The following is a 25,058-nucleotide window of genomic DNA, read 5'->3' on the forward strand; positions in this document are numbered from 1 at the left end:
TATATTCTATTGAATGGCTCAAATTGAATCGATACAAACATTCAATAACCGATGCATCTCGATAAAATTCAAAAATTTTCATTCACTCACAGCTTCTCTACCGGTGCATTCGGATGGTGCACGTGCGTGTCGGTACATATCGGACAATTTTCCCATCCCTAATGGGCATGCATTTATAATGACATCAAGTCCACTTACAACTTTAGTGTATAGTATGATAGTCTTCTCCAGCTTTTCTCTGCAAGTGCTCTCTGGACCAACTTGCCGACCTGCAACACAGAACAACCACAAAGCATTGTTTAGGAGGGTTACTAAAATACACAAGACAGTTTTACTGTGTACAGTTATATGCTATGATTTTTGTTACCGCATCCATAAATGTTACTGCACCATAAAACAAGAACTGAAATTAAATTCCAAGTGTGATTAAACCTCAAAAAAACTAATAAACATGCTGTGCTTATTAGTTTAACTTGGCTGTAGAAAATCTACCCCATGATGCAGATTTTGGTAAATCACAGTTTGTTTCAGACAGTTAGAATAGTTAAATATATGTCTGACAGCTGTAATTACTAATCATTGATCAGCTTCTGCAACCTGGACATGGCTCTGTCACTCAGTTCTGTGTCTTGAAGTATTGAAAAGTGTGCTGTCTTTTCCATAACAGCATGAAACAGTATCATATTCTCTGTATTTACATTTAGTCTTTTGATCCAAAGAAGAGGGATTTTGTCTCCCACAGGTTTAAAGAGGCTATATGTAGTATTTCTACTTTAATTATTAAGGAATTACCATGAAGTTATCATTGGGGTGTTAAAAATAAAGAGTTATAAACTTTTGCCAAAGATGCGTATGTATTGGATTGTAGAGATATGTACACGGGGCCTTTGAGCAAAACACCCGAAATTGATGAGATGGGATGAGAACTGCCAAGAAACAACTTTTAGAGTCAAAGAAAGTGATAAAAGCTAGAAGTATTGTTATTGTTTTCACCACTGGACACAGCTCTAAATGAATGGAATTTAATGCAGCATTTCTTCTACACGGTGAGTTTGATTCTGAGGCTGAAGAAGGTCCTAAGTTATCATGTGATGTTATTATCTTTGCTAAGTTCACTGTTAGCTGATCCATGGTTCAAACTAAACTGTGACAGTTCTGACCTTGTTTGGTCAATTCCAAAAAGATCTTTAGCGCAGTTATGGACAACACAAACTGTACAGAAAATGGAGATGGTTAGTGGTTTACAGTCAATAAACAGAACTAAGCTAACACCATTGTAATGTAAACTATCAGCTGATGTGTAAAGAGAATGAGAGTGTTATTTTAACCGTCTGTAAAATAACCAGCTATGAGTTTTTATTTGAAGAATACTTGATGTTACCATTAGACAGATGTGTGTAAACCATGATCTTAATACGTTATTCAGTAAGCAACTTTGTAATATAAATCCTACATGTAACCCGTTTAAATTATTTTGGATCCAACTACAGATGACAAAATTACTAAATATTTTAAGAGTTGACTGAACATTTTCCATTTTTTAGAATCATGACAAAAAAAATACTGGAATGACCACAGGTTTTCACCTTGACGACTATTTGCAATTTTAAAAATATACTTGAAATATAAGGAGTAATCTGTCAAATCTCATAACTGCTTTAGCAATAATTTACATTTTTAGAAATGCAGCACAATATTAGGGGTTTCTAAACTTTCTTCTCTTGAAGTATTTAGACTATAACCTTTATAGAAGCACAATACTTTGATACCCACGTGTAAAATGACAGCATCAATTGTTAATAGCCAGATCTCAAGTGAGTCACAAGTTCAGAGAAAACCTTTTAAGCGTGACAGAGATTAGTGGATGACAAATTGTTAACAGGTGTCTGATGTTGTCTGTTTAATACAGTCATGACAGACACTACGTGAAATGCTTATAAAGTAGAAATGAGTAGGAGAAAGACAGCAGTCGGGGCAATAACAGTAGGCAGAAAACCACTCAAAAACAACAAGATTGGCTCACAATAGTCTGATTTAATACAAACTACTTCTTCACTTTACTTTTAAGGTCAAATGCCTACTCCATCCTGCTGCCTTGTGAGAGTCCCCTGGGCCCATTACAAGCGTCCATGCATATAATAAAGTCTAGTAATAAAAGAGATTTCAGTGGCCATGAATGACTCACTCCCCCGATGTAAATTTTGGCTCCATAAAACCACTCATGATGCTAGGGCCAATAAAGATGTCCAATGTAGTTTACTTCCCCGTCAGCCCCATTGATGAAATTGACAAGACAATAACGTTCCTCCGCCAGTCCTCCCACCAATCACGAACAACCACAGTCGTCACTTCCTCCGTTTTAGACGCCGGTGATATGAAGTGACACTAGACTGATTAAAAAGGTCAAAGATCAGTTGGCCCTCTGTAACAGCTTTTCTACTGATTAGGGATTATGCAGATCACGACACAATTCGTTCTATCGACTTTGTGTCTATGCCAGCTCTTCACCATTTACAGATGAACAATAGCTGGTTATGGTAAGTGATGTGTGACGGCATTAAAATCACTGAGGTCACTGAGTTAAACCAACCAACATCCCCTCCATTTATCAATAAACACAGATGACAGAAAACAGACTGATGAAGAAATCTCAAAACAAATCAAGATAGCTTATACCGTTAAAAAAAAAATCATACATTGTATTTTTTTAATTGGTTGGTTTGTGGGTAACACTTTACATTATAGCTTAGCAGTAACATTGGGAATAGTGAGTTAATAGTCTGGCAAAACAGAGGTAACAAGTGGTGCCAGGCACAACAAAACCCCACCCCTCGCACATATTGTAACTTATTTTGACATCGATCCAGCTGACGTCATCATGTCTATGCATGCGCTGATGTCAGCATATCACTTACCACTATATACAGGGTGGGGAAGCAAAATTTACATTGAACATTTAGTTGTTTTTTTCTCAGCAGGCACTACATCAATTGTTTTGAAACCAAACATATATTGATGTCATAATCATACCTGACACTATTATCCATACCTTTTCAGAAACTTTTGCCCATATGAGTAATCAGGAAAGCAAACGTCAAAGAGTGTGTGATTTGCTGAATGCACTCGTCACACCAAAGGAGATTTCAAAAATAGTTGGAGTGTCCATAAAGACTGTTTATAATGGAAAGAAGAGAATGACTATGAGCAAAACTATAATGAGAAAGTCTGGAAGATACTATTAAAGAAGAATGGGAGAAGTTGTCACCCGAATATTTGAGGAACACTTGCGCAAGTTTCTGGAAGCGTGTGAAAGCAGTTAGTGAGAAAGGAGGACACATAGAATAAAAACATTTTCTATTATGTAAATTTTCTTGTGGCAAATAAATTCTCATGACTTTTAATAAACTAATTGGTCATACACTGTCTTTCAATCGCTGCCTCAAAATATTGTAAATTGTGCTTCCCCAACCTGTATGTGCCAAGTTTTAAGTAAACTGAAACAAAATTGATGTTTTTATATACATTTGAAATTTTGCCCCTAAATAAGCAAATGGGGGTAAAAAACATTTTAAAAATTCATAAAAATTTGAACTTTGACCCACTTTTCCCAAAATGTAAACACATCTATTCTGGGCCACTGGCAATCTATAAACTCAATTTGGTATGAATTTAACCAATAGTTTTGCTGCTACAGACATTTAAAATTTCACCCATTATAAGAAAATGGAAGACAAAAAAAAGATTTTAAAAATTCATTTAAAAAAATTGGAACTTTGACCTATTTTTCCCCAAAATGTACTGAGATCTATTCTGGGTCTCTGGTAATCTAGAAATCCAATTTAGTATGAATTCAACCAATAATTTTGCTGCTAGAGTGTTAACAAACAAAACAAACTGAACCAAAAACAATACCCCTTGCCTCCCCTCTGGGAAACACTGTAATAATGCAGAAGTACCATGTAATTACCAAAGTAACAAACATGTAATTACATAAAAAAAAAAAATATCATATTTTAAAGCTGTAATGCATCTTGTTAGTCATGTTTGTATGAAGGTAATACAGTAGAAATTTTGAAATGCATCATGTAAAACAACCTGTCTGTTTATATATTAAGAAACTACAACTCCAGTATTGACATGTTTTCATCGAGTTGTAATATTAAGCACTGTTGTTTTTACAATTTCAGTTTTCTTTAATTAAGTTTTAAATCTGCATTCATTTACATTGTTTTTTTATTTTAGTTATTCCAGGCATAAAGACCAAAGCCTTTCTTTATAGGAGGTGGAACAAGTATGATGAAAGAATGCATGACGACAAGTATGATTTACAAAAGCATTTTGTGCAAAACCATTTTTACTCTTGTACATCATGAACCAAAGCCAAGATTTATAGAAGCTGAAAAATATAAACCACAAAAGAATGTGAAATAAAATATGATTTACAAAACTGTTCTTTATTAGAAGGATCCACAATGTACAGAGCCATTTTATTCTTGTAAACCATAAACCATTAAGTTTGGGGGGAATGAAGAAAGCTGATTTCACCTGCTACTCCATTTCATTTTTCATGCTGTTTATTTGTTTATAGGAGTGCTTCTGATTTTGAAGTGTCAGTGATGAAGTCATTTTTCACAGCTACTTTTACTTTCACTCAAAGTTTTCATTACCTGTAATAACCCCTGATGAAGACTTAACACAGGAGCTAAACAAGAGGTTTGGACAGATATGCAGCTCAGGTAAAACTTTTCAACAATGAAGTGACAGACAGACTGACGGCTGACCTTAGTGAGAGGACAAACACCTAAAAGGAAAACCCAGACATCTGAATAGACCACAAAGGCTATTCCAAAAACACCAGTTTATATAGCTGACCTTATCAGGCTGTGCAGAGCTGATACTTCTCTGTAGCTTGGCTTTGAGTGGCCTCTGTGCATTCCTATCTGCCAGCCCAAAATACCAACACCGCCCTGAACCTGTCTCAGTTGCCATCAGCACAGCAAATATTGGAAGTTACAGTTGTGGCTGATTTCTCAAATGATATTTCTGCTGCTCTTGGTGCTTCGTCTGAGATTAGTCTATCACACACTGGGGTGCAGCTGAGACGAACTTCAGTGGAAAGGAAGACAGGCCCATTGATGCTGAGCTCGCACAGTCAAAGGGGACTAACACAGTTGCACTGACAGGGACAGTCACCACACAAGGGGTGTCTCTCAAAGGGTAGAAGATAGGATTTGATCCCCGTTCTCCTTCAAGAAAACCTTTGCACAGTTTGTCTCGAATGTCGTGTCATGAATCTTCTTGAAAAAGAAAGAAGGGATGCAAACACCTCCATTAACTTCACGGCATCTTAAAAAACCCTAAAGCTCTTTTTCGATTCAATAACACTCCTACTACAATTTATGCAGCTTACAATTTGGAGTTAAATTTCATCCATATATGTATTCTAAGCCTCACATAATGCTTATTTTCAGTGGATCGGGTTGACATTTTTGTACAGAACCCCTTAAGCTCAAATCCAATTAGTAAACATACATAATTGGGAATCTGAACAAAAAATCTTTCCTTATCAAAAATGTATATATCTGCTGTTTTTTTCTTTGTGTGTTTTGATAAAGTTCTGTCAATGACTGCTGCAGATCTGGCAAAATGCAACTTCAAAGTTTTTCTTTTTTTTTTTTTAATTAAATCTCTTTGGGGGAATATGTTAGTATTCACTGCAGACATTTAAAACATGTTTGGTATTATTATCTAACAGAAGCTGATACTAACTGCTGATCTGAAGTAAGGAAGGGTTTACATAATAATTACTTTACTCTTTGTGTGATTAACGGATCCTTCTACAGGAGGATTCTATTGTCAAAGAACCAGTTATTGCAGCAGGTTAAGTGCTAATGTCTTTAAATTACCGTCTCAAATCCAAGTACAAGGATTCATGTATCACATATCAGTGTGCTACTTCAAATTAAGGATACTGTGAAAATATGCTGGTCTTTGAATTTTTTTTTCCTACTGGTTTTGAGAGGAAACCCTTAATTAGAAACTAAGCTCCCTATTATGTGTGAACTTTTCATTTACATTTGAGTATCGTAAAGTATCTGAGAATTCAAAGCAGCTGCCTTCTGCATGCATAAGACCACTGCTCTCGGAGTTTGTTTACTGGAGGGGATCAGAGATTGAGGGCGTAGAAAGAGACAAGTACTCACAGCATTCCAAGAACTGTTTTAGCCTTTCAAACACTGCATTCAGGAAACCCTGAAAAGGAGGATATGAAAAGAGGGTGAGATAAAGTTTAATCTCTATGACATTTCTGCAGATGAATCACTAATGATTGCTTCAGCATCAGTATAGCCTGGGAGCAAATACATTAACAAGAGAATAGCTATAGTTTTGTGTGTTGTGCATGTATATATATGTGTATATGTTAGTGTGTGTGTGTGTGTGTGTGTGTGTGTGTGTGTGTGTGTGTGTGTGTGTGGGCACACTCGCCTCTGTACTCAGGAGTATAAATGAAAGTGCCAGCTACACAGTATGAAAGAGAATCAATTTTCTGTACCCTGGTGTTGCCACAGTTTAGCATGGGAAATTAGATGATAGATGGAGATGCAATCTGTTTAGTTTTGCATTAGTGTTCAGCCATGAGGTCAACAGCAGTGTCATTAATCACACATCCAGTCAACACAGCTAGTACAGCTCCTAACAGAGAAGATGAGGATAGAGGGGGGTCAAAAGATGAGCACAGAAAAGAGGATGGGTGGAGACGGAGCGCAAAGTTCACGACAGACATTTGTTAACCTAATGTTGGGTTTCAGATAAAGTAGGGGAGGCAATGTCAATGAATAAAGAAGGAGCAACAATATCTGAATAAATCATAAAGAAAATTAGAAGAAATTAGAATGCAAACTGGAGCGTGGAGTAAAAAAAAAAACAAAAAAAAAACAGAGGTTTTCAACCGAATCAGTCATTATGATGGAGCTTGACAACTGGAGAGCAAGAGACAGTCAGTCAAGTGCTGCCAGGGAAAAAAAAAAAGAACATGGGCATAAAATAAAAAAGTAAATGATTGTGAATAAAAAGGATTGGAATGGTTAGAAAAATATGGAAAAAACAGAGACAGAGCAGTGGGCATCAAAGGGGCACATTGGCAGTAGCATAAAAAGAGGTCTGTGAAGGGAGATGAGCGTGTCAACGGAGCAAGAAAGTTCAATCTAAGTAGGGGATTCAGGGAAAAGCTGTGAGGGGGCAAAACAGGACAAAAATGTGGAGAATGTCTGGGTGTGCATGGTCAAATATTTATGCGGAACAAGTTTTAAAGTTCACCAACAAAACAGCTTCTGCACAAACTGACAAGTCTCTTCATTCTTTGTGCCAGTTCATTTCTTTTGAGCCAAACTGTTTTCTGGCAGTACTGAGATGATTACAACAATAAACGTATGCCATGCGTGAAGACACTGGACCAGAAGTGGAAAATACCATGAACCTCTGCTTTTGGGAGTGTGACAAAACAAGTAGAGAAAAGAATCGCGGCGCGCAGCTGTGTTGCCTCACAACTTAAGTAAAAAAAAAAAGCTCCACTCATCCAACGCCTATTTGACTGCCAATGTACACTGTGTGGATGTGACAGCAAATGAACTGTACATAGTCTGTATGCGTATTCCAAGAAACAGAAACACAAACAAAACAAACGAGCCAACCATTTTTACTCAGATGACGAGTCTCGACACAGTATTCTTGGAACTAACACGACTAACTTTGAAATAAAAAACTGACAAGTGCAAAGTACGGCCATCTGGACTACACACACCACACAAAGTACACCAGTAAGCATGTGCTGACATTTCGGCTGAACATCAGCGTCTGCCATCATCTGTTATATCACACAAAAGCTTGTGTCATTGCATCACTGAACTTCTGCTCATTCTGAGATGGCGTGATAAAGAGATGAAAGACTGAAAGGGTTGAGTTATTGTTTTATAATGAAGAATGAAGCATCAGAATTTCACAACCAGTGCATCCCTGTGTACCAATGAACCATTCCAGGCCCGGCGGCAACGCAAAGTTGGCTGTGTCGGGCCATTTACACACATATCTGGAGACGGTACTGGTGCTGGCTCCATGTGTGAAAAGGGTTTCAGTTACTAATCACCATAATTTCTGTTTTAGCAAAATAGGATTTATAGCCAAGACCAATACGTTTATATGCAAATGTAGCCACTTGGAAATGCCAGAAACAGCCAAAATAAATCTCCACATTTAGTGACTACAGGGACATGGTTGGAAAGGTTTATATATAAGATACACACCACTTTAGGTCTGCTGAGTTGAAGATTTCGTTACAAAAAATAGGACAAAAAAACGCTTTCAGACAGGCTTCCTCGGTTCTCTGCGGGGTGCTTCATTACATCTTTGATGAGAACACCCTTGTTTATTCCAGTCTCTTTCAGAAATTTAACTATGAAAGTAAAGTCACACCAATCACCACAAGGAAAGCAAAATGGAAGAGGAACACTCATTAACATCTTGATGGCATTATAAGAAAAATAAAAAGAGCATGACATTTGTAAACTGAAAGGAAACCTCAGGAAATAGTTAATAATGGACACAATGGTCTGACTGAGGATTCCCGGTATTAGATTTCAAGGCTTAATCTGCGCCACTGAAGTGAGAAACTGGATTCATCAATGAGTAATCAGAGACGTTCTATTCAGGAACACATGTCACCGAGTTAGATCAATGATTGTATTTCATTTTATTTTCCCCTATTGGACTCACCTACACCTGTGCCTATTAGAAACAATTAACATCCTTTTAGTTTAATTTATTACATATCAGGAAATTTCATATCCAGATGAATCTGGCCAGCACCGCTATTGATTTCTAGCTAAAAAGGTGTAAGCCAAAATGCAGTGTTCACTCAAAGTAGTGCCAGAAGAGATAAACAGGCGGAAATGTTTCAAGAGTTTATCTTGAGGCTGTAGAAAACTACCGTGTGTGTGTGTGTGTGTTTGTGTGTGCGTGTGTACTGGGACTGGAGGATAAACAAAACCGATGGAGTGAATATTAAACGACTGAAGTTTCTGGTAAGCTATGACATCTGAGAGCAGAGACTAGACATGTTAGCTTCGACATAATGGTGATTGTCTTGTTCATGATTTTTCTAGTACACAGTGAATGTAGAAAGAAAGAAAGAAAGGAAGAAACAAACAAACAAACAAACAAACAAAATTTGATCTTAAACTTCCTGATGTTGGAAAAAGACCTGAGTTTACTACATACATATTTTTATATTCACATGACAGATGAATCATAAAATGAGCTGCCATGCCAATGTAGAAAACAGACTGATAATAACAACATATAAATCTAAACATAAAATATTTACTTAAATATAAACCATTATGTCTGCTCACTGGGCTGAAATAACCGACTACAGCTCAAAGCAAATGGCATTTTAATGTGAGCATTCCGACCATTATAAAACCTTCAGCCCCGAGAGCTTAAAGGTTTGTCATTAGTGAAATGGTAGGGCACGGTGAAAAGAATTTTGTTTGTCATAAAATGCTTTCGACGTCTCTGTAAAAACAGAAAGATGGAGAGGGACAGAGAAAAATCAAATAAACCAATTGTGGAAGATACAGAGAGTAAAAGCCATAGTCACAGACTGAGTCAGCCTGTAATATTAATGACATGTTGACCTTCAGTGACTGTATACATCGCAGCCTGAGGCAACATGAAGCTAAAAAAACAACTAAATGCCTTTACGCAGCTAACATTTTGTTTTTTTTCCATAACAATGAGTAATATATTTAGTCTGTAAATCTCAGAGCAAACTGATAACGGGAAATACCAAGTAATGATGCAACTTCTAGCAGTTGTGGATTTTGTTCAATTATAAATATTAAAACATATTACTATTACATTTTTGTTAGTAGTGATTTTTATTTGGTTTGGTATTTGTTTTAGCCTGTGCAGAGTGTTTTTTTAGAACTTTGAAAAGCAAAAAAAAATTAATACAATCATTATCATTGCAATTTAAATTATAATATTAGTAAATTTATGAATCTCCTTTCCTTTGCACAGTTTATGGAATAAATTCACACATTTAATAGGTCCAGTAGTTCTGATAATAGATAATATATTAAGGCTGGGTCAGAACACTTGTCTCCTGATTCTGATTCGATACAATTTATTGCGATGTTCTGGTTGTTTTTCCTCATACATCTCACTATAGTACATATATAGTCTAGTACTAGGTTCAACATTTAGTTATCTTATTCATCTATCAACTGACAAAAGAAAATTGTCAAATTGGGCTAAAATGTGTAATAAATAAACAGATCGCCATGTAAAACTGTTGTACAATGTGTCTTGAAGCCTCAAAATTACAGCAGCACAGCCATTTTCACACACTTAACATGAGGTTCAAATAAGTGTTGCCGAGAATTTCCAAGATGTCGCTGATTGTTTATTGGCAAATGTTCTGTCCCACCTCCCTTAGATGATGTAAATCTAATTCATTTTCATCGCCGTAAATAAAACCAATAGTCGCCCAGTTTGTGCATGGAGCTCATAGATTAGTCGTCTAGTAAACCTGACCTGCAGCATCTCGAGGCGGTGTGTCCTTGAAGGCCCTGTTTCAGTAGCAGCAAATCATGGACATAGACACACACAGATTACTAGATTTCTGTAAGCTGTTATCTGCAGTGCTTCATCATGTTATGTCTGTTATTGCCTGTATTTCAGCATAGTGAACCGTCAGTGAAATAACTCTAGATTTAATGATTAAGGTGTACAAAAAAAGAGCCCTCTGCTGGACCAACACGGTACTGCTTATTCATGCTGCCTCTAAGTAAGAGCTCTAATGTAGTAACTGAAATGGGATGATATCAATATTGGAATAAAGAAATCAATTTCAGAATCGTAAAATCAAAGAAAAATCATGAAACGTAGGCGAATCTAGTAAAAAAAAAAATTCATAAAATAATGCTTCACATTTCACATTTTCAAAAGCTATACGTATAAAACATATACACAATAGACAGTTGCTCCATTTCTTTTACTAAATACTGATTGGCAATATAGAAAATAGTTGAAATGAAGCAACTGTGACATTTTGTGCAAATGATTCCATTAACTCTGAGCCAATGATGAAATAAAACCCAACCCAGAGACCCACATTTAAGATTTTTTTTTCTTTTAACTGGGGAGATTTGGACTAACTGAATAAACAGTTTCATGGATTTGGACTTTTTCCCCCTTGGGAGTGGAAGAAGAGCTCACACAAAACTCTTGACTCTTTGAACCGAGACAAGGCTTAAGGCACTTTCAATCATCACGGCCATCCATATTTTGCACACTATGACTGGAGTCATTTTCAACTCAAAACACCAACAGCAAAATATCAGCTTTTCCAAAATATATGAGAGGGTGTACAGGAGCTACAATTAACATCACTTTTTACTCATGAGTTGTGATTTTGGATAGACTCACCATTACTTCCATATTCTGTTGTGGTTCCTGAAATCCGTGGACTGTCAACTTGCGAAGCACTAAAAAAAAAAAAAAAAAGGAAAACCCAAAAGAAGTTAACCCTTTAACAACGGCAATGTCTCCGGCGCTGCATTTAGCACTTCACAGCATATCCACAAAATTCAAATGCCATCGGAAAGCTAAGATCCTCAGCTTTTCGACAATATATAACACTTTACGGCAGCAATGTGGGAAACTATTATAAGTTGAAAGGAACTGTTTCTGAGACTTCCACACAGGCTAAAATAAGTATGGAAAAAACAAAAAATATGAAGCCATACTATGGATACTGAATGTTCAAGACCAAAAAGCATGTTTGAGCAGATGTAAAATAGTAGAAAGTTTATTTCTGCAATCTCAAAAAGTTTCGTTATCGGCATTTACAGTTGTTTCTGATAAATATGCTAAAAACTTCAAGTCTGTTTTTTCTTTTTAACTATAACACATTGTTTTAAGTATTTATTATTTATAATAATGACGATTAATGGCCAGATATTGAAAGATGAGTTCTTCCTGAAAACAAAGGTACAAAAGAAATGGCAAAAAACACATTTTCTGACACTTTTATTGTAAAGAAAACATGAAGACACCTAGGCGAATCATTATAATGGTAGTCTTAGAAGGGTTAACTGAGGTTAACTTATAAAGCGAACTTCACCACAGGAAGTTGAATCACATTCCAGCGTCAGATCTGTTTCAATTTATTTCATAGTAACTGATCACAGTGCCTGTATATGTTTGTGTACATGTTTTACTACCTTTAAGGGAGAGCAGTGTCCTCTCCAGTGAGCTGAGTGCTGCTGCTTCATCTCTGGCATAGATCTGCTGGAGGAAGCAGTCAGTGTGGTGGCTCCAAAGGGAGCATGCAAAGCTGTAAATGCCTGATGCCAGCTGCCAAAACACACACAAAAAACACAGTCAGTAACACACAAAGATTATTCTGCAACGGTGAGCATCTTCAACAAGGCGTTCTGGTGAAGGCATGAAACGAATCTGAGAGTATGACATCTGAGAGTCAAATTGTGTAATACCAATGCCTCTGCAAACACAAATACACTTGCACAGATTGCACGACAAACACACGGGGAGCAAAGAGGGTCCTCTGAGTCACAGGTCTAATTTAGCTCTAAATGAGCTTCCTATTACATTCCCTGCCATAACATTATTTGGACCCAAACCAATTACATTTTTCCATGAAAGTATTCTCCTGTAGTGGCAAAATACGATCATCAATGGTAAACAAAAGTACTTTGGGTCCCATCAGCTGCATAGTGTAGAGTCTGGCCCGGTAGCTCCGAAAATATAATAAATCTGCCATGGTACAGGAATAAGCTTTGCATCATTTTCGCTTGGTGTTTTCATAAAAACAAGGGGGGGAAACAAACAAATGGCATCATCTTCTCTTATTAGGTAAACATGCAAATGGGCATTTGTCTGTGCAGTTTCAATGAATACACAACTCAAATAAAGGAAATGAACAACTCAGTCACAGGAGGACTGTGCCTTGTTGCTTCTGTGTGGCAGGAAATGTGAACAACAGAGGTTGGGAGGGTGATGTATGCATGCTGAAAGAGAAAGCCCTTCTTTTGAGCACAGCGCAGCGTAGGCTTTGATAGATCCTTTATACAAAACTGCAAGTCTGGCAAGTTTCTTCTTTGGAGAGATTTCTCTAGAGCCTGCCACTTCCCATTCCTCAGATCCCAGACTAATCCAAAGCACAGACCCTAGAAGTGATAAATCAAATTTTGGAAAATCTCAGAGTCTTCCTTTATCTGAATCCTCACTTATGTTGCTCTGTTCCCAGGTAATCTAGTGATGTGTCATCATGTGTGTGCTTTACAGATTCAGCAGTGGGTTCTATAAATGCTTATAAACACCAGCCTAGCCTGGTGGTCAGTATAAAGCATTCTGCAAACATTTAGACTTATTTTGGTGTTTAAAGTGATATAATCTGTCTACTGTCTGCACTGTGTTGGACCTTTGCGTCATTTGCATACATTAATTAACTCCACAAATGGAAAAAATGTTGATTATGTCTGATTAGAAACTTTCAAAGTTATATATTGAATGCACATCTTTTCACATTAAACACTTAATAATAAAATGCATGAGTTTACACAGACTTAAGCCTAAATCTGGATAATCATGTGATTTAATTAAAGTTTAATTTCCGATTTAGCAGCGCCTCCCTAATGCATCTCATTTAAATTTTAACAATCCTTTCCCTGGAGCAAATAAATCAAATAATCTGCGCAGTATTAATTTGAATACTATTACAATCAGAAAACCTTGTACAAGATGCAAGATCAAAAGGGTAGTGAGTGAAGATAATGAGAAAACAGTAGTACCACAAACACATTTAGAAGTTCTCCGAACATGAGAGCCATACAACAAAGAGCCCATGCACTACAGAAGTAAAATTACACAAGACATATTTATTGCATTAAAGAAAAAAAACACACACGCTGCAAAAAAATTAAAGGCCAGGCCCCTGGAGTTCCTAAAGCAGCAGTAATGTTGAAACCCAAGCGTCCCTGTTGTGAAAGACCCACATGTGCAAGAGTAAATGGAACAGCAGGAGGTATTTGAAGGCCTTTTCACGTTATCTGCAGTAAATGACAGTAGCATGCAAAGTAGAAAGGGGAGGAAAAACGACTACAAGCAAAAATATGGATGTAAACACTAGCAAATTTAAAATTTTAACAAGGAAATCTGTTTTGTAAATGTTTCACGCAAAATTGAAGGAAATGCATTCCACAAGGTGACTTTTGGTTATCAACTGATGCTTTTCACATAAGCAAATTAGACCTGGTGAGCTCAGTTTGAAATAAAGTGTTCAACATTGTGACCCCAGGTGGAAATCATGAATAATGTGTGAGAAAAACTAAAAGCATAGTTTGCCACACCTGAAAGCTAGTGATCAGTACAAAGCGCCGGAGTCCCCTTGAAGAGAATTACATCACTGCATCACACAACGGCATCAGGATGACCAATACAATGCCAATTAGTGCTCCATAATAACTTGCACCACAGCTCAGAGATGAGCAGTTGGGTCTTTAGCCACCCGCCAGTGATCGGGGAACCATCTGAATTCAATTAAAGAGTTTTGTGGATTGTTGCCGAATAATTCGAAACGGAACTCTGATGCCTCTAAAAATCAATTATTTTTCCCAGGCATTTGGCGCACTTGTATATATCTGTCCTGAAAAGCTCAACAGCGCATATCCGTGTGTATTCACGTCTGCTCCTTTTCACAAATGCAGACAGAGACAAGAGCAAAGCAAATTTCAGTAAGACTAAATAATTTCCTCCGTCTGTGAGCTGATTCTCAATTCCAGTAGGGAGAACTCAAAGCCATCCAAGGAAAACAGAGTTCATTTTGTTTTACAATTTGTTTATGAAAGACCATCCTGTGAGATATTTCCCCTTATTACTATTCAACGACACAAAGCCAGATGCTGTTAATCATCGCGCCCATTCCTCTCTCAACTTATAGCAAACTTGGGAGTCACAAAAAAACAAACACTACATGAGTCACCGTTGTGGTCAGCAGTCACATCTAATGCCACTTATTCAGCAGCATTATTGCAAACACATTTGCAATATCCCACTTCTTTTTTCCATAACTGTAAGTCAAATAAGCCATACACTATACACCTACAAAAATATAAAAATATAACCTAACAAATGGAAAACGTCTCTTTCTGACAGTGTGTTTGTGTTGTTCTGTATATTTTTCTATGTTATTCTGGTTAGAGCAGAAATATATCTTCTTGCTCACTCAGTGTGGTTTTAAAGTTATGCATTAGTGCTAAAAATGTAGGTGTTTGTACTTTACAGTGTGTGTATACAATGGAAATTAAATATGACCTACCTACATTATGTGAAAGATTGAATGTGTGCTGTTGTTTACTAGATCAATGATAGTAGCTGACTTAAACATTCAAAAGCCTGCTGGGATCCGTCTTGACACTGGCAGCATTTGATCTAATCGATATGCATAACTTTGAGTGTTATCCGTTTTCACATGCCATCTCATCTTTCATGCTACTGCTACGAGCAATTTCATTCACAGCTGCACCATGAGACTGAGTCTTTTATAAAATAAAATCATTTTCATTTGCACAATTGCAGTATGAAACACTACCATCGAGGCATGACCTATTTAACAATACGAAGATGTTCTCAAGTCATATCTATTTTTGGTGCTGGTTTACTGAAAAAAAAAACAACCAAAACTTACCCATTGGAAATTTGCATTTGCCCCCCGACTTTTCCAATTGAAAATCTACCATGAGTTTGTCTGATATTGATGGATATGCATGTTGTTTTTGTTTTATAATTGTGATGAATGGTTTTTAGTTGTTTATGTTGTTTTGTTTTGTGTGTGTTTTTGGTCATTTGTGTACTACAGTGTTAAGACAATTGTGTTGGGTGTGGACTCCAGGAAGAATAGCGATGCCCTATGCCAAAGCTAATGGAGATCCAAATTAGGGAAGAAAATTATCAATTAATCCATTAATAATTAGTTGGTTGACCTTATCGATCAATTAACGATTTCAACTGATAAGCAGCGATTTTACTGAGAACCTCAATTTCTCTTTTGATAGGGTCTATAAGAATAAAAGCTAAATATTGTTTATATACTTCATGAAAAAAGCATGTCATATTCCTTAATGATTAATTAATTGTACCAATGGCTACAATACAGGCAATGACATTTATGTTGTATCACAAAATTAATTCTGCAGAGAAATTCAATGAAATAAATGGATCTAGAAGAAATGGGCATTTCTGACTTTGCATCACTACCTGACACGATGGAGCGGGATTTAATTGTTTACATCCCTAATCCAAATAAATAAATAAAGCTAACCAATCAGAGCACAGTAAAGGCAATGGGCTGCTATTAAAAGGCACTCAGGGACTAACTCCAGATCTTCATCAGTACTGTGGTCAGGTGCACTAACAGGAGAATTAACCTGTACATATGAGTTTTTTTTAATGGCGGGGGAAACCAGAGGACCGGCAGAAAACCCATACATCGCAGCAAGAACATGCAAGTTCGACACATGAAGTCCACCTGAGTCATGTAGCGCTACGCCACAGCACTGTCTTTTAAGTGTCCTGCCAGGCAACCAGACTTTCACACCTTCCCTTGACTGTATTAACAGAAATTCTACCCCCTGATGCAAGATTTTGGCCATTCATAGGTGAATCAAGAGCCAAACCTCGCCCCTTCCAGCTATGACCCATGAAACCAAACTTCTGAAAAAAACTGCATTGTAGTCAATGGTGAGTAAAAATCTTAGATATTTTTTTTACTTCTATTGAATTATGCATCATTTACACATATGCTTGCCAATTTGAAAGATAATTTTACAAGTCAAAAAAGCTGCAGTTTTTGTAAAACTGTTGGAAGTATCAGACTGTGAAAATATGTAAATAGAAAAGCAACACAGCTGAGGAGATGTTATTATAACTGTCACTCTCCCTGATCTGTTCAGAGTTGAAGATGTCTCTGCGGCTTAAATGTGACCACAATAAAGTAAATTGCACCTCGTTCAATACTTTGTCACCTTGCCCTCAAAGATTGTGGTGAGACATGCCAAGGTAACAGCTGTTTTGGTGTCAGTGACATGTGTCATGTGCTATGAGAGATTCAGTCCATTTAGCTGATTAACACAAATCTAGATGTTTCTTGACTCTGTTTTCTACAAATTGCAACTTTATTGGCTCACAAAATTATCTTTAAAATTGACAAGCATCATATGTGAAAAAGGTGTGTGTGTGTGTGTGTGTGTGTGTGTGTGTGTGTGTGTGGGTGGGTGGGTGTGCGCGTGTGTGTGTGTGTGTGCGCGTGTGTGTGTGTGTGCGCGTGTGTGTGTGTGTTACTGATGTCTTAAATTAGACCCAACTCTGCTGCATTCATAACAAAGGCAACATAGCAGTGTCCTTAACCGTCATATTTTGGCTTCACGTTTAGTCTTTTGATTTGAAAAGTGAATTAAATGCTGCAGAAGGGTGGTGTGCAGTTTCAAACCTACTTTACCTTCTATAAAATGAAAAGATAAAACAAAATAAAAGTCCATCTTAAGGGACTGCAGAACCACTAAATCATCACCTTCCTTTTTACAGAAAACCCAAAAACTTGGAAAAAAAAAATGAGTGTTTGATGATTTAGTGAACAAAAAAATCATTTTTGTCAAATTATTTTGGGAACACAGTAATTTTAAGGTGATGATATGTTACTGCACAACATGGAGGACTCTAGACATAAACGACTCATTCCAAAGAAACTAAAATATGATTCTTATTCAGCATGATTACACAGTAATGACAACCTAATCGTCAAAAATTACATTTAATTTCTGCATTTAGATGCTCCTAAATTTTTCCACACCTGATCTGTTATTCTTCGTCCTGCCACAAAACCCACCATCCTGCCTCTTCACCCTCCACTCATGATCGATTCAGCTTTGTGCTTGCTGAAGGAGAACGCTCACAGCCCTATCCTCAACAAGTGAAGAGTAAAAATAACAGAAAGTGAAGGCACTACAGTCGGTACATAATTTCCTGCGATGTAGTCACAAATGCTCTACAAACCTATTTCAGTTTGGACAGGAGAGAAGTGCACACATTCAACCTGAGTGAGAAGAAGAGCTTCAAACCCCACGCAGATATAACAGTACTTATGTACACATTATGTACGTAAACACACAGGTAAAAGACTATGCTGAAAAATTAAGAGATATTCAGTTGTCCAGTGTTAGTCATGAACACAAGTGGGGGTCCTTGGGCCATAAAGAGCTGCAATATTTCTCACTACTGTTGAACAGTGAGGGGTGGGATGTGGGGTAGTGGTCAGACCATTCCCCCCTAAAGACAGAGGCAGTAGGAATAAGTATACAGGGTGGGGAAGCAAAATTTACAATGAACATTTAGTTGTTTCTTCTCAGCAGGCACTACGTCAATTGTTTTGAAACCAAACATATATTGATGTCATAATCATACCTAACACTATTATCCATACCTTTTCAGAAACTTTTGCCCATATGAGTAATCAGGAAAGCAAACGTCAAAGAGTGTGTGATTTGCTGAATGCACTCGTCACACCAAAGGAGATTTCAAAAATAGTTGGAGTGTCCATAAAGACTGTTTATAATGGAAAGAAGAGAATGACTATGAGCAAAACTATTACGAGAAAGTCTGGAAGATACTATTAAAGAAGAATGGGAGAAGTTGTCACCCGAATATTTGAGGAACACTTGCGCAAGTTTCAGGAAGCGTGTGAAGGCAGTTATTGAGAAAGAAGGAGGACACATAGAATAAAAACATTTTCTATTATGTCAGTTTTCTTGTGGCAAATAAATTCTCATGACTTTCAATAAACTAATTGGTCATACACTGTCTTTCAATCCCTGTCTCAAAATATTGTAAATTTTGCTTCCCCACCCTGTAACTATATGTGTACAGAAGAAAAACAATGACAAAGACATGGAAGATATTTAGGTTTCAAAGATCAACCTTACAGCTACACTTCACATTAAAAAAATGCTGTGTGCTGCAGTGCCCTTGTCTTGTCACGTCTTCCTATTGTGCACTGGTTGTGACACACACATCGGCCACCAAACCAACTACAATGTGAGAGGAGAAAGAGCACTGCATGGTCCATTAAGTGTCAAAGTCATCAGTGCATATTTTAAAAACTGCATTGTTTAATGGGGCTTGGACTGTCTTTGTTCCTCGTATTGCCTAAGGGCACGTATTTTGGCATAGAGGAAACCTCTGCACGACATCCAGCTATTTGGTCTCAGTCAGTGTCTCTGATGTCCATTGGTCTGTCTGTGTTGGCCCCTTTTTTCCTCCGTTGTATTCTGTCTTTACACTGCTGCTCTGTTTGATCATCCCTTCCCTTAACAACTGCCTTTCTGATGAAGTCTTGTGTGGTTTAAACCATGAGGACAGCAGTTTTTGTTTTTTTTTTCGCCTGATACGCTGTTGGTTTGAAAGAAACATAAAATTCTCACGAACAACATTCCCTCTCAACCGAATCTCTCTGAACACAAACAACCAGCATCCAGACAAATCTATTCCCAAACATGTCAATCACGGTGGAGTTATACATGAAAACAGACATGCATGAACACATGCGCTGAGCATTTGGCATAAATCTCACATTTGACATGTCTCATACAGTGGCTAAACAGCATCTCCTACAGGCAAAATATGGGACTGAAAGCTCAAACTCTTAAGATAATATTTCTATTGTTCATCTGAAAAGCTCAGCAGAAAAACAATGCAAAATTCAAACATGCAGAATCACAAAATCACATGAAAAAAATACACATAAAAACTATATTTAAAAAAACCCAACAAAGTTAAACAGAGTCCAAGCCTTATATTTTTGTTTGCCCCGGTGACCTGAAGTCACCTTGTATTTCAGTACATTCAAGATGTGAAAACAAAACAAAAACAGAAAAGATAGGACATGGGTTTCAAATAAAGAGCAGAAAAAAAGATCAATGAGGCTTTACATGTTTAGTAGAGACTAATGAAAAACTGGTCAAAGTATGGACTTACATCCTGGAAAAGCCGTCTGTCCTGCGCCAGACGCTTGGACGCTAGAGTTTTGGTGACGTGATAGAAGGTTAGCAGGGCTCTGTGCTGCTGCAGGCCATCTTGACCCTTCACAGACTCCAGCAGAATGGGGATGAGCTCGGGCCATTGCCTGGGGCAGTCCAGACGGGCTACCTTGGCTATCAGTACTGCGATCTGGGTCGCTATCTGTTGGAAAAACAGAGAGAAAAAAACTTGACCAGAGGCTCAGCACAAGGCAGCTGTGCCAGATAAAACTTGATAGTAAATCTATTATGTCTAGAACTTTGTTAATCAGTTCACAGTGAATTACATTTTCGGAAAAATTAAACAGATTAGCAGCCCCTCAAAGCTAGCAGGTTGGACAGGTGGGTTACATTGTAAACTATGTAAAAGGTGCAACATTACCTTGATCCCAATTTATTTTTACAGAACTGCAAGAATCCAAATTGCCATAACATTTCTTAACTCTTTAAGTGCCAGACAGTTAAGGGGATAATAAGCCATAAAAGTGCCACAGCATTTGGCTGTTTTTCAGTATTTCGCGTCGTTTTCATAATATTTGAACAATCCTGCAGGAAACCGCTCGGTAACATCCGACCGATTGCTGATTAGATCCAAAACGCACCGGACGCAGCCGATTCATTATTGATCGTAATTTGCATAATTCATAATAATAATAATAATAATAATCTTTATTTATATAGCACTTTTCATACATTAAAAACTGTAGCACAAAGTGCTTTACATATCAGTTTAAAAATCAGTACCGCCCCCCACCCACACCCACCCACTCACCCGCACACACACACATATACATGCAAACCCACATATACATGCAAACCCACAAGCTCACACATACTTAAGAGGACTGACTGAGCACGGGTAGACCAGAACAAAAATGTACAAGTAAAAGTAAAACATCAATTTAGGAGGCGCTGTCTCAGGGAGCCATCCGCACCAGGAGGCAGCCGCCGACCCCGGCGACCAGGCACCAGCAACACAGCCCCACATCCCAACTAGTGGGAGAGGGCCAACTGGGACCCCCACCCACCAGAAAGGAGCGGACCCCAGTGAGAGAAGGCGCCGCCACAGCCCCCGGAGTCCACAGCCGCCCCCCAGCATGGAGGGCTCCCTCTGATGAAACACCAGAGAATAAGAAACATTAAAAAGATATAAAAATATTATTCGGTCGCGTGACCTCAAATTTCCGTCTGCTTGGTCTCAAAAGGGGGACACAGAAAGAACGTCATCGAAATGTGAGAAAGAAATGGGGGTGGATGGTTTGTTTGTACACAAATGTGGCGTGTTCTCCAAAGCCGATCTGATCAGCCCGTGGCACTTTACAGGTTTTCGTAAAGCCGATTTAATCGGCCCATGGCACTGAAAGTGTTAAAGGAGTGATATTTTGCTTTTTTAAATGGAATCATGCATTTTTAAACATTTCCCTGTGGTCTACATGAACTGTAAATGCTATGCTTGGGTCTGAATTCGTCATTAGTTCAACTCCACAGGTCCATCTTCAACCCTATTTCTGAGTAATGACAGGAGAAAGGTCATTTTAAGCACTGGCTCTTTAAATGAAAAGGAGCCACTTCACGCCCCTCCCCTCCAGGTTGTTGACTATGCGCTCCGTCCCATTCAACCACTTGTGTTCGTTAATACAACCAACTACTGAACATTTTAGGTAATCGGCTCAAAGTTTGGACATATTTTCAGTATGGACTACAACCACTGCTGCTGACAAACAATTACAGCGTACTCAGAAGTCTTGACCTTATACGTGCAAATGTCGTGATGTAACAAGTTACAAAACGGAATAAATTAATCAAATATTAAAACAGGTTGTAGAAATCCACTCGATTTTTGCCAAAATAAATATAAAGATAGCTTTGCAGCACCTGGAGGGTTCAAATTCAAAGTTTTTGAACTATTAGGGTCCCCAAATACACAAATAAATGTACCAAAGACTAATAAAAGTGGGTTTAGCAAAATATGACCCCTTTTATGCAATGCAATGTGTATAAGCTCAGTGATTATCATTTATGTCTGCATATTTGTCCACTTCACAGGAAGAGACAGCAAATCATTTAAGACAAATGTAAATATCCAAACTGAAAAAGACACATTACATCTCAGCTGTCAGGGGTATTTTATGATGAATGACGGTCCTCTGTTATTGTTTGAATAGAACATTTACCACCTTTACGTCCTAAATTCTTGATTTAGCACAAACACCGAATTCGGTTTTACAGCAGTGATTCTCCCTGGACAAAGTCTTTATATTTGATTTGGTTCATTTTCATCCATGTACTGAACACAAGGTATTTAGCCATAATAATATAGGCTACACTGGAAAATAGCTGAAAAAAATGCAATGCATATAATCTTATACAGTGTACTTACAATAAATCACAGACGTTTCAGGTTCATTTCCAAAATGCATTACTTCATTAATGTTACTTCATTTTTTCATTTATATTCCAAATAGGATCAGAGCAATAGTGACTGCAGCACCTTTGACTGCATTACTGTTTAGCACAATAAGCAAATGTAAAGCAATAAAATGAGAATTTATTGTTATGCCTATAAAATGAATGCTGTGATAAACGCATCAATACACCTGCTTTACACCTTTAGCAATCTCATTAAGTGAGTAATAAACAAATTAGTGTTGAAACATATTTAATTTTAAAGCATCAATAAGCCATTACATTTTCTGAGAGAGGCTGGCGATGTAACAAAAGCTGTTTAATGTGGTACTTCTGAATGTAAACTGCCCACAACAACAGTGGGTAGGCCCACACCAACTCCCTCTGGAGCTATGATTCCACAGGGCTGTGACTAACAACACATGGTATTTAAATGGCATTCATGCCTTGCCATATGGACCCTATCAGTCCTGGTGTTAGATGGACATCCCTCAGGGAAATACAAGCTGTAGAAATCTAGATAGACTGCCACCTCTCAGGGCTACCTTCCATGTCCCTCCAGACAAAATGCATTACACACCACTTGATTCCTGAATTATTTGCTCATTGACAGATTCCTAGGGGAGAAACAGAAAATGTGGAAAACAAACAAAACTTCATGACTAAAGGGACCAGGTGCACAATTAAAGCCTGTAATATGGTTTGAAATTGTATGGTCCTAATGTTTTCTTTATTGAATTCTAGGAAGAAATGAAACTTCAGGGCAGCACTGCTCACAAAACAAGGCATCAAATTACTTTTATTAATGTCCAATTAAAATAAGTAAATATTAAACTTAAAGCAAAATCATCCACGCTACTAAAGTATGTTTTTTCAGTCAGATATGAATCTCTTCACTGTGAAGAACATCCCCAACTTGGACTGAGTAAGTTGGGATATTGCACATGTCAAATTTTCCTGTAAAAACCTTCACCGACCACAAATATAAAATGTGGTCTTTTGTAGAGGGTGAATCTGTCCAGTTCTATCATTCTTTTCAATTTAAATCAGCCCTTGGCAATGTGAGTGGTAGAACTGGATGGCATCTGAAACTTCACATCATTACAAAAAGATCACTGTGATGCACATAATTTTATGCCTCAGTTCATCTACAGCTGCATCAGCCACTGTTGGGCACCACAAAAATCATTTATCCAACAGGTGTATTTGGTAGCCTTTAATACCTTTGTTACCATCACTATGTTTTTTCTATGGACATGGCAGTATTTATCTTATGCTAAACCTCTTTGGTCTGTGACTGTTTGGACAGAGCAGATGCTCTGATCTAAATCAACACAGACGGGATCATTTAGTTGAGCACCGCATCTCCCCCTGCAACAACATGCCCTCAAAACACAAGGAGTAAATTCGCTAAAATCCATCTGTGAACCAAAATATCCAGAAGAAAAGGTCTTTCAGCTTGTGAGTTTTTCCAACTTAGCTGGACATTAAAAAAGGCATATGAAAGGTGACCAAAGTCTGATTATTTTGTGCACACATTTTGATCAGTTTAAACATACAACTACGGTGTCAAACAACACTGATGAAACTTTGACGGTGGTGCCTTCAGACAGTTTAATACTGATGAATAACCCACTTCGAAGACATTTTAATCATAATACAAAGATTCATGTAATGGTGAAATAAGTACTTCAGAGAAAATCATAATTAAGAGCTTTTACATGCAAAAACAAATGTTTCTGTAGTTCAAGTGTAAACTAAGAATCACTGAGCTTTGATTTTTGCCAGCTTACAACACTCGCTACGACACTACAGAAAACTTTGAGGTTTACTCATTGCTGGTGCATTTGATTCACAGCCACTAACCTGATTAACAGGCTCATTGAAGTTTGTGATTAGACCAGCACGCAATGACGTCTTCTCTTCTTCTGACAAAGCACTGTAAACAAACCAATCACAATGACATTCAATTAGTGAGAAGGTCAAGACAGAGTTAAGTAAACAGGCAAAACGGAAGGGCTTGGTGATAAAAACCATCTCAAAACAGGATTGGGACAAAATTTATGCAGATGACAACAATTTAAGAAAATTTTTACTCCATATGCAGAGATGAGATTATCGCATACCAGAAATAAATACGAGATCTTGTCAGTCAGTCTGCAGTTATTGCACAGTTTGTGCCAGCAAACGACAAATGCAGGTAAATTTTTCATCCAACAGGTAAATGTCAAGGTTATTCACCAAACTGGAGGGTAAATGTTAGTGATGAAATAGTCATAAAAGCAGTGAAAAAGTAAAAGTAGCCATTAACTTTGGGCACTGCAGCTCTCCTAGTAGTAAAGAAAATGTTTGTCAAATTTGTAAAGAAATGGGTGAATAACTTGGTTGGACTGAATTCCTGGAAACATACCATATATCTCATATAATAAAAACATATTTTGGTGACTTGTATGGGGCCATGGCTTCCATCCTGCAGCTTATGTTGGAGTTTGTGTCAAAGCA

At 37.6% G+C, this 25,058-nt stretch overlaps 1 protein-coding gene across 2 annotated transcripts in view; it reads right to left on the reverse strand.

Moving 5' to 3' along the window:
• Positions 1-25,058, reverse strand: part of ipo11 (importin 11) — a 147,341-nt gene that overhangs the window by 108,327 nt on the left and 13,956 nt on the right. For both annotated transcript variants that reach the window (XM_030143938.1, XM_030143937.1), the window contains 6 exons: positions 24,423-24,495; positions 20,110-20,313; positions 12,285-12,417; positions 11,488-11,546; positions 6,204-6,252; positions 199-269 (listed from right to left, as the gene is read on the reverse strand). In XM_030143938.1, coding sequence (XP_029999798.1) covers positions 199-269; positions 6,204-6,252; positions 11,488-11,546; positions 12,285-12,417; positions 20,110-20,313; positions 24,423-24,495 — 589 coding nt within the window. The remainder of the gene's footprint in view (positions 1-198; positions 270-6,203; positions 6,253-11,487; positions 11,547-12,284; positions 12,418-20,109; positions 20,314-24,422; positions 24,496-25,058) is intronic.

This window comes from Sphaeramia orbicularis, chromosome 9, assembly GCF_902148855.1.
Source record: "Sphaeramia orbicularis chromosome 9, fSphaOr1.1, whole genome shotgun sequence".
Classification (NCBI taxonomy): domain Eukaryota; kingdom Metazoa; phylum Chordata; class Actinopteri; order Kurtiformes; family Apogonidae; genus Sphaeramia; species Sphaeramia orbicularis.